The sequence below is a fragment of the Arachis ipaensis genome, chromosome B9 (genome assembly GCF_059453495.1).
Source record: "Arachis ipaensis isolate K30076 ecotype BB chromosome B9, ASM5945349v1, whole genome shotgun sequence".
NCBI classification, from domain to species: domain Eukaryota; kingdom Viridiplantae; phylum Streptophyta; class Magnoliopsida; order Fabales; family Fabaceae; genus Arachis; species Arachis ipaensis.
The window spans coordinates 149,114,378-149,127,713 of NC_142444.1; the positions used below are offsets into that span (position 1 = coordinate 149,114,378).

Below are 13,336 nucleotides of genomic sequence, written 5' to 3' on the forward strand. Positions count from 1 at the left end.
ATGTGCGTGTCCATCATGTGATTTTTTATTTTTGTGTTTTGTTAGCACATAAATTTTAAAGTTTGCAATGACACATAATTAAACTTAGAATTTGGATTTTTTAAGGTAAGAAAGTTGGTAAAATAATAAAGTAAAGAATTAATTATTATTGATTTTGTAATTTTTATAAAATGTATATCACATTATTTTAATTTAAGAGTGATTAACTCTTCATTTTATTTATTTTTTTTATTTTATTAACTTCTTCATTTTAGAAGATTTTCATCTATAAACTTATGGCTATAGCATAAAAACAGTAGTATATAGTACAAATATTTATTTGATATAGTATAGAAAATTTTCTGTATTATGTATCAATTTTTTTTTGTGTTTTGTACTAAAATTTTTGTGTTGTATGTCAAAATTTATGTATTCAATATCTTTGTTAAACATATATACGAGGAGAAGAAGAAGATAATCATGATGATGATAATGAAAGAGAATGGAAAGGAAGAAAAAGAAAGGCGTGGTGGCAACAACAACGAAAAAAAGGAGGAGGAGGAGGATGAGGAGGCAATGGTGGCAGCGACGATGATGACGGTGGTGGCTACCACAACGACGACGGTAATAGCGACAACGACAACCACGTTGAAGAAAGAAGTGTCCAGAAGAAGAAGAAGTTAACGAAAGAGGAGGAAGAAGAAGAGGAAGAGAAAGAGAAAGAAGAAGTAGTAACAACAACAACTAACAACACATACGTAGAAAGAAAAAGAAGTGCGCGACAAACTTGGTTGGAGACTTAATTTAAAAAAGTTTAGACATCTAGTTTTATTTTTATTTTTTAGTATGTTGATATTTTATTTAATGATAAAATATAAATTGGTTATTTTTAATTAAATAAAATATTTAAATATTTTTTATTAATTATTAATAAAAAAAGTATTGTTAAACTTATTTCAAGAATATATGTAAAAAAAAAAAGGATAAATCACACAAACAAACTGAATGACTTTCGATTTTACACGAATGTCCTAAATCCAAACTTCTTACATGTATGTCTCGTTTTGACAATAAAACTATGTAAATTAAAGCAATTTAATTCGATTTACAGTGATTTTATATAAATCGAATCCATCTAATTCGGATTAGCTAGTGTAACAACAAATTAATATAAATCAAATCCATTATATTCGATTTACTGAGGAGGAGCATTACGTTACTTAAATCGAAACAAGTTATTTCAATTTATTGCATTTGATAAACCTAAGTAAATCAAATCTAATTAATTTGATTTACTAATACACGCATGCAGTTGATTAAATCGAATTCATTTACTTCGATTTACTGATGAGTATGTGTTATATAAATAGGATCAGAACGTGAAGTGTTCATTAGAGTGAAACTCACAATGGCTAGTGAAGATATTTTTTTAGTTCTAGTACACTACAGAGGGACGATTAAGAAAAAATGCGAGGGAATAAAATTTATTAATAAGAATCTATTGAGTGTCTTTATCAAATATTTTACGAGTTTTGTTGAGTTTCAGAATACTATACTCCAGAAATTGGGACTCCATGGAATGAAATAGGTAGAGAAGTTATTTTATAGAATTTTGATTTCTCTTGTTCGCAATGGTGCAAAGTACTACTCCTTTGTATTAAACAGTAGCGATGATTTGCAAGTTTTATTTCATTGTCGTCATAAGTTTTTCGAGGTGAGAACCCATGAACCATTGGCCAAGCTTGGAAATGTGGTCTCTAGTTCAAGAAGATCGAATCAGAATAATCAATTAGTAGCAATGGCAGCAGCCTTTAGTTCACCCTTGTTGTTGCGACTTCATCTGTGCCTGTAATGGCATTTGCGACAGTTTTGGTGGCAACTCCATCCTTTGCAACTGATCTAATCCGCGATGACAATGGAGAAATATGTAATAATCGATTTTTTGGCCAACTTGCTATTGCGATGGCAGATACTCTTGTTATGATCCTGGTTTCTTGGGAGGTTGGAGAACCAGATGCCGTGGAATATGTACTGCAGGATGACAATGATATGGAACCTGCCATGATTGATGAGGATAACAATGATGATATATGGAGGATAATTCTTGTTGGGGATGGTAGAGCATCGAGCTCAGGAACTCAGCAGTACTCCCGCACTTTTCGACTTTATACTTGGAGGCCATTAGACATCATGGGTTTCTGGATGTAGAATCTGGATTTGAGGTCAGAGATTCACAAGATACAGCAGGTCTAGCTGAGTTTCAAGTTGGTCAGAAGTTTCAGAATAAAGAGAAAGTCGTCTTATATGTGAAGACTTATAGCATCCGCCATGGGGTTGAGTACAGAGTGCTGGAATCGGATCATGTCAAGTACTATAGAAAGTGTAAGGAGTTTGGAAACAGTTGCCAATGGTTGATTCGGATCACTCTTTGCTAGCGAAAAGGTATTTGGGAGGTAAGATGGTATAACTGACCTCATACATGTCTGGCCACATCAATCTCTGGTGATCACAAGAAGCTTGATTATCATGTGATATCTTCTTTCATCCTTCCTATGATCATAGTTGATGCAGCTGTGTCCATCAAGGTACTACAGAATGTAACAGAGACACATTTTAGATTTAGGCCGACTTATAGGAAGGTTTGGTTGGTTAAGCAAAAGGTCATTGCGCAGATTTATGGGGATTGGAAATATGCCTACAATGAGTTGCCAAGATGGGTATTAGGTGTGCATAGTATTTTCACCCAACTTGGAGGCCGAGTTGACGAGTCATCAGCGTATTTTCATTGACTTTTTTAGTCATTTTTTCCGTATTTCGAGGCATTCATGTATTGTAAACCACTAGTTAGTATTGATGATACCCATTTGTATGGTAAATATGGGGAATATTGCTAGTTGCAATTGCTCGGGATGGAAATTCTAATATCATTGTTATTGCCTTCGCCCTTATGGAGGGCGAAAATGTGGAGTCCTAGTCGTTTTTTTTTGTCTCACCTACGGCAGCACATGACTCATCAGTCCGGCATTCTTGTGATATCAAATAGGCACAATGGAATCAAGGCCGCCTTGAAAGCTTCTAATAATGGATGGCTTCCTCCTATTGCTTATCGTGTATTATGTGTTAGGCACGTTGCAGCGAATTTTGTGCTGAGTTTCAAGGGAAAGGATGCAAGGAGGTTTCTAGTCAATGTTGCTTACGCGAATACTGAGGTTGAGTCTGATTCTTGGTTTGACATCCTCTGATTTGAAGATCCGGCAATGTGTGACTAGGCCAACAGGATAGAGTATGATAAATGGACTCAGCATCAGGACAAGGATCGTAGATTCGGCCATTTGACGACAAATATATCTGAGTGTGTTAATTCTGTACTCGATCAAAGGTGTCAGGAACCTTCCAGTTTGTTCCTTGGTGAAGTCCACTTATGGGAGATTGGCAGAGTTCTTTGTTCGCAAGGGAAGGGAGGCTGAGGCACAGTTGGGAATAGGAGTGTTCGCGGTGCGGTTTGGTTCGGTTTTTGAGTGAAAAGTCATCCGATCCGATCGTCTAATTAAACTGCGGTTTGGTTTGGTTCGGTTTTTTTATCGAAACCATCCGAACCAAACCAAACCAATTAAAATCGGTTTGGTTTGGTTCGGTTTGTTCGGTTTTTTCAATCAATTAAAAAAAATACTACTATACTACTTCACAAAGTCATAACATGATATATTTAGAATCATTTATTTTTTGGAAAGAAGAAATCACTTTTAGACGAATTACCAAACATAATCAGTATACATCAAAATCAATTCTACAAAAGTTAGAATGCAAACAAAGCTTTCCTCTACAATAAGGCCTATTCTAAAAGTACCCATGACCTCTTCTTTAGACACCAATGTAAGAAGTGGAATGAGTGCAAAAGGAATTTGAATTGACTGAACCACATTGAGCCATTCATTCATAGCATCCAATGAACTCTTTGATGTATTAAAAACTATAGCAGCTATTATTGTTGGAACAATAGCACCACTTCTAGTAATCAATGATCTTAACCATTTCTTTATATTTAGCTTCAAAAACCCTTCAGTTATGAATTGTCCTGCATATGTTCCTGTAATTGTGCTACTTTGTCCTGCTGCTAACAAACCAATTCCTCATATATATAGAATTGGAAACAAAAGTAATAAATCATACTAAATCAGTTCAAAATTAAGTTTTTATTTTTTCAAAATAACTAATAATAATAATAATAAACCAGAAGCAGTTATAACAACAAACAAAACAACAATTTCAGTATGAACAGCAAACAGAACAGCAATTTCAGTAATTCAGTATGAACAACCCAGAAGCAGTTTCAGTAATTCAGTATGAACAGCAATTTCAGTATAAACAACCCAGCAAATGTACATATCGAAACTAAATTGGAGTAAAATACTGTTACAATAGAATATCAAATGACCAAACAAAAAAATCAATATGTCAACCAAAAAATGATATAAAATTTGATAAATACCCTCCAGATGCTGCTACAGATACAAAAATAGGTTCCACAGGGCTGCACTTTATGTCCAATACACTGCAAAACCATATGTATTAGAGAGAGCATAAAAGCAATTCACATACCAAGCGGTCAGATTTACATTCCCAGTCAAGAGACAATTTCTGTGCCACAATATGTGGTTGCATTTCTAGATACCGGAGTTGATGAATCATGTCCATATTATTTATTAAAATACTCTATGGCAAATGGGTACAATTAAAACTGAAATTATCAAGACTGCTCCATTTTTTCGAGTAATAATCTTGATATGTTTGTCTTCAAGCTTACCTAACAATTCCATCTAGAGAAGCACTAGCAATATTGTTCCCGGAAGCAGAGAAGCAACATCTACTGATTGGACTAGTGTGCCTCAAGAACGCCTCCTAAAAACACCACAATCAGAACCTAGAACCCTAACAATCAGAAATAATACACATTCAAAAGCTAAAATCCCAAAATACAATAAACAGCATAAACAAATACAACAATTAGCAACAAATAAATGAACAATCAACAACAATCAGCAACAAATACATAATACATAGAATAGAAATTATTCAAATTAATACCTGACCTGGAGGCTCTATTTCTGGTGTTCGGTGCTGGAAGGGGCTGGTCCGGCACTGCTGGGTGGCTGGTCCGGTGCTGCTGAGAGGGGCTGCGTTCGACGGGTTGCGCTATTGGGAGGAGCTGGACGTCGCTGATGGGTTCGCCGGTTCGCGCTGATCGGTTTTTTCGGTTTTCGGTTTATTCGGTTTTTGGTTTTTTCGATTCGGTTGATCGGTTTTTTCGGTCCGGATCGGTTTTGAACACCCCTAGTTGGGAATAGGGCAGCAATTCAGTCAGTCACTAATGAAAGAAATAGAGGCAAATCTGAAGGCATCAAGGTGTTTCACAATGACCTTGTATGATAGAGATAATTCTGAGTTTAACATGGCCGAGACTGCTCCGATAAGTAACTTCTCATTTGGTATTTATAGAGTCTCATTAAGAGATTGGACATGCGATTGCGAGTACTTTCAGGCACTTCATTACCCATATTGCCATGCAATGGCGTACTGTGCATATTCTCGCCTAAGTTGGAGAACCTATGTCCATGAGGTATATTGCCTCAACACAGTGTTTAATGTCTACAGGATAGGATTCAATCCTCTAATCCCAGAAAATTTCTGGCCACTATATGATGCTCCCACGTTCATCCCTAATCCCAGTAAGAGACGTGCATCTAAATGTCGTCCTAAGACTACTAGAATTCGCACTAGCATGGATGAGGTGGATCCGAATAGACCAAAGCGATGTAGACTATGCAAATAGCCTGGCCACACTAGGCGGAGTTGCCCATAGGGAAGAGTCACCATGGATTCTGCTTCTACTAGCAATGCTTAGTGTTTTCTTTATTGTGTTGCCTATTCTTAATTTCGTTGTATTATGTTTTATTGTGTAAGTTGTGTTGTTTTTCTCAAAACCTATTATTATTAATATTATTGTGTTTTCTCATATAGTGTTAGCTTTATTTTTAGTTATCATGAAATACTAACAAAGAACAACAAAATACTCTTTATGGCATAATACATTACTCATATTACAAAATAAAACATAGTCCATATAAGAAATACTAAGTACAACAACAACATCCATGTGCAAACTACATAATCAAAAGAGGTGGGATACTGTAAAGCATCGTCTGCGACACCTGATCCATTATGCTCTCTAGGCTAGTGGTATCTCATCCTCATCTATGTCACCATCTGTCTCCATCTGCTCTCTAGTGCGCTCTGGTGACCTAGCAGGGCCAAGAGGTGACAGGGGGTCTGCAACAACTGCAGAGGTGAAGGTCCCACCCAATGCAAATATGTTAGAAAACGGCCCAGACAAAGGCTCGTTCAGTTGAAAGGTGTGATTGGAATCCGAAAAGCTCAAATCTACCATGTTACGGATTATCCTCCTATAGCATCATGCATATCTCATCCAAGAAGCGTGGCCCTCATAAGTGCGCCTCGAGTCCCTCCTCCATAAACAGCTCCACTCGGACTCATGTATATTTGGCTCTCATGCATACCCGTATAATTACTAGAACCTCTAACAAAATAATCACCCCCAAACCTTAAACTATATGCTCCATCACCTCCACATCCACCATCACCACCAACTAATCCACCTCCACGTCGACCTCTACATTTACCACCACCTCTCCCTCCATGTCAACCTCGCCCGTAGCTTATCTAGCGGCTTGACCCCTCCGCTCATGCTCACTCGCTCATGTACTGACTTATTATCTCTGCTCAACATGACGCCTATCCAGAACATCAGGCACCTGATCCATTTGAGGTTCCTGTCTTGGACCTCTTTGTGTCACCTCAGCTGGGATGGAAATTGCTTTGGGGTCACCGAGGAAGAGCTCAAGCGACAAAACCTCTGCCCATGCTCATATCACAACTCCAGGTACAACTATGACGATCCTAGGTTTCGAATGACATCAAACCGTAGCACATGATCGGCCCTGTGAGTCTAACGGAGATGCCAGGTCTGTAACGTACTAGAAAATCACCGATTACCACCCCTGCCATCTTTTGACATCCAGAAATCTATATCCAGTACTACACGAGGTCGATGTTGTACTCCACCTTGCTGTGGTAGCACCCTATCCAGTATCCACTTGATGTCACTTAATAACCACAAAATAGATCAATGTTGTAACCACCCACCATAACCTCATATGCCGGGGATCTCAGGATGCACTATATGAACAACATTTGGTGTACCATAAGGCATCCATGTGAATTGTTAAAGGGACATGATTTAAAAAGGTCATAACTCTACATTAAAAATTGGACTAACTGAGTACACAATAAAAATACAGTAAGATTGACATCATCAGCCTGTACTAAATCTATTATCCTCAGCCTCCAATGCGCCATTTTAGACCCCTTCTCGCTCAATGTTAGCTGACATCCTGACCACTTGCAATGCGATACATTAGTTCAACAACAGCCATATACGTAAAACATATTTAATCAACATAACATATTTAAACATACGTACCTCGATGCCAACAACCAATGAAATGCATCAAAGCTATGAGGCCTGAAACCAAAAAAACGCCAGAAGATCTATGACTGAAGGAGCTGCAGTGGACCCGCCAATTTGACGATGCACCTGTTAGCCACACGACACATGCATCGAAATAACCACGCAAGAGCAGTAGAACTCCAGCTATATCTGCCATGTCCTCTAGCTGAGCTACGTACGGTAGTCACTGGATGTGAAGACATGTACCAGACTTGTTCCCAAATAGCTGAGTCGAATGATGTACGCCATCGTATACCTCCTCACTGTATCCTCATCTGCGTCTTGAGAAAGCTCACTGAATGTATCATACATCCAAATGCACTTCACAGTGAACTTGTCGATATAGTTTGTAGGAGGTAAAACACCAAGTAGCTCTTTGAACAAAGTCCATGCTGGTCAGCCACCTTCAATGTATTTATCAAAGTCTGTAAGACATCCACTGACATATACTCACCATTGATCAGGAGGCCTAACTCGCAAGATGGTATAGCCCGACCATCTGCAAGTACGGTATGATCCTATCGTCCAGAGGCATACCATGTTGTCTTCTCATACGAATAATACATCGGGTGGCAACATAATGATAGAAAAATTTTCAAAAAACCATAATAGTTAACAAAATTATGCATGTCCTTTTGAAAAAAATACAAATATCCAATACTATAATTCTACAATATATTAATCATATTCAAAAAATTCGAATTCCCCTATATCTAAAATCACCTAACACGAAGAACTATAATAAAAAAATAATATAAAATATATTACAATCCTAAACCACTATTATCAATGCCATTTTTATCTTATAATAAGCTTTAGCAAAACTTCTAATAAAAAAGTAAAATATTTCTCAATTATAAATCACTATTATCACATACACTTTTAATTTAAAATAATTTCTACTTAAACTTCTACTCACTAATCATTCTAACATTTATAACTTACGTACTCTAACAAAACATCTAATCGCTTCTCTAACTAACATTTATAATTACTATTCTAAGTAACATTTGTAGTTTTAAAACTCTAATAAACTACTAAATTCCTACTCTAGCTAACATTTGTAACTAACGTTTATAATCAAGTACTCTAAGCGAATTAATATTGCCAACATTTCTAATCTCTCTCGAACAAAATAAATTTTACTCACTAACCTCTTCACTAATGCTACCAGCGATATGAATAACTCCGTCCAACCAGTAAATACGATTCGGGTTGTTTTCTGTGTCCGCAGTTAAGAATATTGTGGTGTTGTGGCCAAATTTTTCTCTCTTTCCGAAATTGTGAATTGTAATTCAAAATAAGTGAATTCGAATTGTATATATAGGTACATCAAGGCTAAATCAAATCTACTACATTCGATTTATCATGGGCTTATTTTGCTGTTGATTTAATTTACTATGGACTATAAATTAAATTCAATTATTTCTATTTACTATGGGTACTTTGGCATCAAAGAGTTTTCTTACTAAATCGAAACTAATCATTTCGATTTATCATGCTTCATGCTAATTCGAATCCAATTGATTCGGTTTACATAGATATATGCAAACAAGATATGCATATAAGCTGTTTAGATTTCGTGTAAAATTGGAAGCCATTCAATTTGTTTATGTGATTTAATGTAAACAAAATTAGATAACTTATTCATATTTGGACATATTTAAATATATTTAACACATAAATATAAGTATATAATAACTCCATAAAGTTTACATATTTTTTGTAAATTGAAAATAATAAGAATTTAAGTTTAGATAACATGTACTTTATGTTATACAATTTTTTTGAGAGAATAATAAATTTTTATTCATCAAAATAGCCAAACGAAAATTACAAATAATAGAAAACACATTAATTTTACAAATAAAAAGAAAAATAAATATTTTTTTATATAAACTGAGAGAAGGTGTAATATTCAATTATAAAGAATTGTAAAAAATAGAACAAAAATAAATATGAGTCTCTTTTATTTCTAAATTTACACAAATATGCTGCAACATAGATCTAGAAATCCTGTAGTGCCACAACCAAAATATCTGTAACAAGAGCTACTATAAAATAAAAATATTAACCACTGGATAGTTATTAAAATTTATATCTTAAAAAGAGATTGAAAACAGAAACAGAAATTAAAAGAAAGGAAAAGAAAAAGAGAAATGGAGAGAAATGGAAAAAAGAAGAAGAACAAGAAGAAGAAATGGATGAGAATCATCAAAATAGAAGTAGAAAATATCAAAAAGACATAGAATAAGAAAAAGGAAGGAAGGCAGAAGAGGGGACGAAGGATAGAGATTAGAGAAAGAGAAAGAAAAAAGAAGAGAACATGGGGACTTAGAAAAGAGGAGGGCTATCACTGCAAAGGTAAGATCAGCAACGACAGCCCTCCACCGGTAATTGTCTCTTTGCTATTAGCGGAGATAGAACAGAGTTTTAACTAAAATATAGAAAAAAGAGTGTTCATTATATTATAAAATTGTTGAATTAATATTTTAAATGGTTCCTGAAATTTGAGTTCCGCTTTAAATTAGCTCCTCAAATTTTGGTTTAGGGTTTAGGGTTTAGGGTTTAGGGTTTAATTAACTTATATTAGACTTTCAAATTTTAAAATCTAATTCAAGTTAAATTTTTCATTTATCTCCATTAATAGAGTATTTAGCTAAAACTTTAAAAGACATATTAACATTCAAACGACATATTTTTTTAGATAGAGAAAGAAAAAAAACACATTGCATTTTTTTTTTCTTCTATGCTTTTTCTTAACTTTAGGTAACATTTGTTTACATTATAAAGTTATTATTATTAAAAAAATTAATTTTTATTTTAATAAATATATAATAATGTATCTAAAACTTAAATTTACATTTTTTCTTATAAAAAAGTTTTATTATAGATTCTATTTTATTAATAACTTTAATATGTATTTTTAAAATATATATTAATTAAAATTTTTTAATTTAATTAAACTCTAAATCCTATATATTGAGAGATCAATCTCTAGATTGTTATGATGTTAGTTTACACTTTACTATGGCATATTATACTTGAACACCAAACCACAAGGAAGAAAGTGCTCCGCGTGACTCGCGTGCCGATAAATTAAAAAAATTAAAAATTAAAAATTGAAATCCCCACTATGCCCCCTCATTCTCTTTAGTGATTGATTAGCCGGCACTTAATTGCTCTCATTCACATATTAAAAAGTAGGAAATCCCCACTATGTCCCTCATTCTCTTTAGTGTTTGATTAGCCGGCACTTAATTGCTCTCATTCACATATTAAAAAGTAGGAGTGTTCAAATTCAAATCGATCTAAATTAAACCGCTCATTCAATTCGATTCAAATCGAAAATCGATTAAAATCGCACTAATTCGGATTTGATTGGATTCTATTTTTTGCAAATCGCTGGATTGGATCGGATTTCGGATCTACTTTTCATAACCGATCCAATTCAATCCAAACCGCATAATGTGTTATAATATTATTATTTTATTATTATATTTACAATTATACTTATAACATGTTTAATTTGTTATACATTTTTCTATTATTCATGTATTATTATTATTTAATAAATATTTTATGTTGAAAATGTTATTTATTTATTTATTTTAACTAACCTATAATTTTATTTCTATTGTTATGTTATCGTTAGTTTTATAAGATATTGTTAAGACTTGTTATGTCATTGTTGATTATTTAAAATTTGATGTTAAGACTTGTTATATGTATTTAATTTTTTTATTTAAAAAACCGCAAATCCAAACCGATCCAAATCGCTTGTAATCGGATCGGATCGGATTTCCAAAAAAATTTCATCCAATCCAAACCGCACCGCACATAAATTAAGCGTTCGGATCGGATGACTTTTTCCCTTAAAACCGAACCAAACCGCACCGCGAACACCCTTATTAAAAAGTACACCCAACAAATATGGAAGTTATCATATGTATTATAGGCTATTAAGCCTTGGTTTGGTAGGGCTTTTCAAAGAGATGTTTGTACTTTTTAAAAGTTTAAGTTTTTTATTTTGTGTTTGGTAAATAAAAAATACTATGCTTGTACTTGCAGTTTTTAAAATATTGGGATACTTTTGAAAGCACCTAAGATAGAACTTTTTTAAAGTTGACTTGTGCTTTTTAAAATTTAAAAGTCTAATATAACCTCATATGTTAACTAATTTTCAAAGTTAATGCTTACATTTATGTCTATTATAGTATTTTTAAATTTTAAAAGTTATTTTACCAACAGTCATACTACACATACAAGCCTTTTTGGCTTACAAGTCCTACAAGTTGGACCAAGCCCAACAAAACACATGCGCCTTTTACTCCCCCCACTCGAGCGTAAAGACACGCACGTTAGTGAACCATTTCCAAAGCGCGCTCATTATGAACGACTCTTCTTCTTCTTCGTCAATCAAAACCAGAACCCTCGAGATTCAAGCCACATTTGAAACCAACACCCACTCTGAAGAAACTGTCAAACTCCTCGCCAAAAGTTGACGAAATCAACAAGAAAACTTCTAAATCTCCATCAAAAAACACCAAAAAGAAAGAAAAACATTATTCAAGGTACTGTTTGACTATTCTATTAGGTTTTTCATATTTCTGTTTCTAATTTCGAATACGAAGCATTATATCGTCGTATTTCTCTCTCTGTTTCACTATTCTTGGTTTAGATTTGATATTACTGTTTTGATGAAACTGTTCAAGTCATTTACGCTATTTTACGTACTTCGAGTGAATGGTTTAACGTGTGTTTTCATCTATTTTTGTGCATGTTTGTATGTTTTTTAAGCGAGTTTGTATAGATATAAACTCTGTATTGTATTTCAAGTGAAATCATTTTTGGGTGTATATGGCCGATTTTTTGGGTGTATATCTCGGAATTCCAATTTGACTGGTGCTTCTAGTGGCATTTTGAACTTAAATATCATTCTGAACTAATATAATGTCATGGAATCCAAAAAAAATAGAGGTGTATGGAACTGATATATATATTAAGAGTATTGAAGTGTAACTGGTGCTGTTGTGATATGCATGTTTGGTTGACTTGAATATCATTTTGAACTCATTTAATTTTGTGTAATAAAAAAATAATAAATGTGTATAGGACTGAATTTGGGTGTATGAGGTTGGAATTCGGGTGTACGTAGCTGGTATTTGGGTGTATGTGTCTGTTACTTGCCTGGTATTTTTATCTATTGACAGTATTTTTTATTTCTTACAATAAAAATGACAACCAAGAGCTAAGGTGAAAAAAATACAATGTAAGCACACACACACATATATATATATATATATATATATATATATATATATATATATATATATATATATATATATATCTTAGAACAATTTAATTATTCCTAATGTAAATATAGGTTATTTAAATGACTCTCATTTTGCTTTGTTTACAGCAAACCAAAGACTTGAAATGTGCCACGAGACTACTGAGTGAAAAGTTTGAAATAATGAGCAAGCCAAAGAAAGCCATCATTCGCGAATTAGGATTTGGTGGCCTCATGCACATCCCGCCAATGAATGTACCATACAAACTGTTAAAGGAGTTGGCTAACTCCTTTAATTTGGACAAAAACAATCTGGACACAAGTTATGGTTAGTTTAAAGTCAAACCCAAAACAATAGGGACTATCCTTGGCTTCAATGCATCAAGTAACTGATTAAAGAAAACCTCTATACTTGCATTTTCTGTAATATATTCTTTGTAATATCTTATTTTGATACCATGTAATCAAGTAAAAAATTT

At 33.9% G+C, this 13,336-nt stretch overlaps 1 protein-coding gene across 1 annotated transcript; it reads left to right on the forward strand.

Annotated features, from left to right (window-relative positions):
* Positions 1-1,830: 1,830 nt before the first annotated feature.
* Positions 1,831-3,221, forward strand: LOC148546752 (uncharacterized). Its single transcript, XM_088499336.1, has 4 exons — positions 1,831-2,095; positions 2,188-2,361; positions 2,542-2,696; positions 2,982-3,221. Exons 1-4 carry the CDS (start codon positions 1,831-1,833, stop codon positions 3,219-3,221), a joined length of 834 nt encoding a protein of 277 aa, XP_088355462.1.
* Positions 3,222-13,336: the final 10,115 nt, after the last annotated feature.

What these genes read in the sequence shown, in the direction of transcription:
- LOC148546752 (XM_088499336.1), top strand. Translation starts at nt 1,831, where the DNA reads ATGGCATTTGCGACAGTTTTGGTGGCAACTCCATCCTTTGCAACTGAT. An exon ending in GATAATTCTTGTTGGGGATG is followed by an intron (nt 2,096 to 2,187) that starts GTAGAGCATCGA and finishes TTCTGGATGTAG; the next exon opens with AATCTGGATTTGAGGTCAGA. An exon ending in ACAATGAGTTGCCAAGATGG is followed by an intron (nt 2,697 to 2,981) that starts GTATTAGGTGTG and finishes CACCTACGGCAG; the next exon opens with CACATGACTCATCAGTCCGG.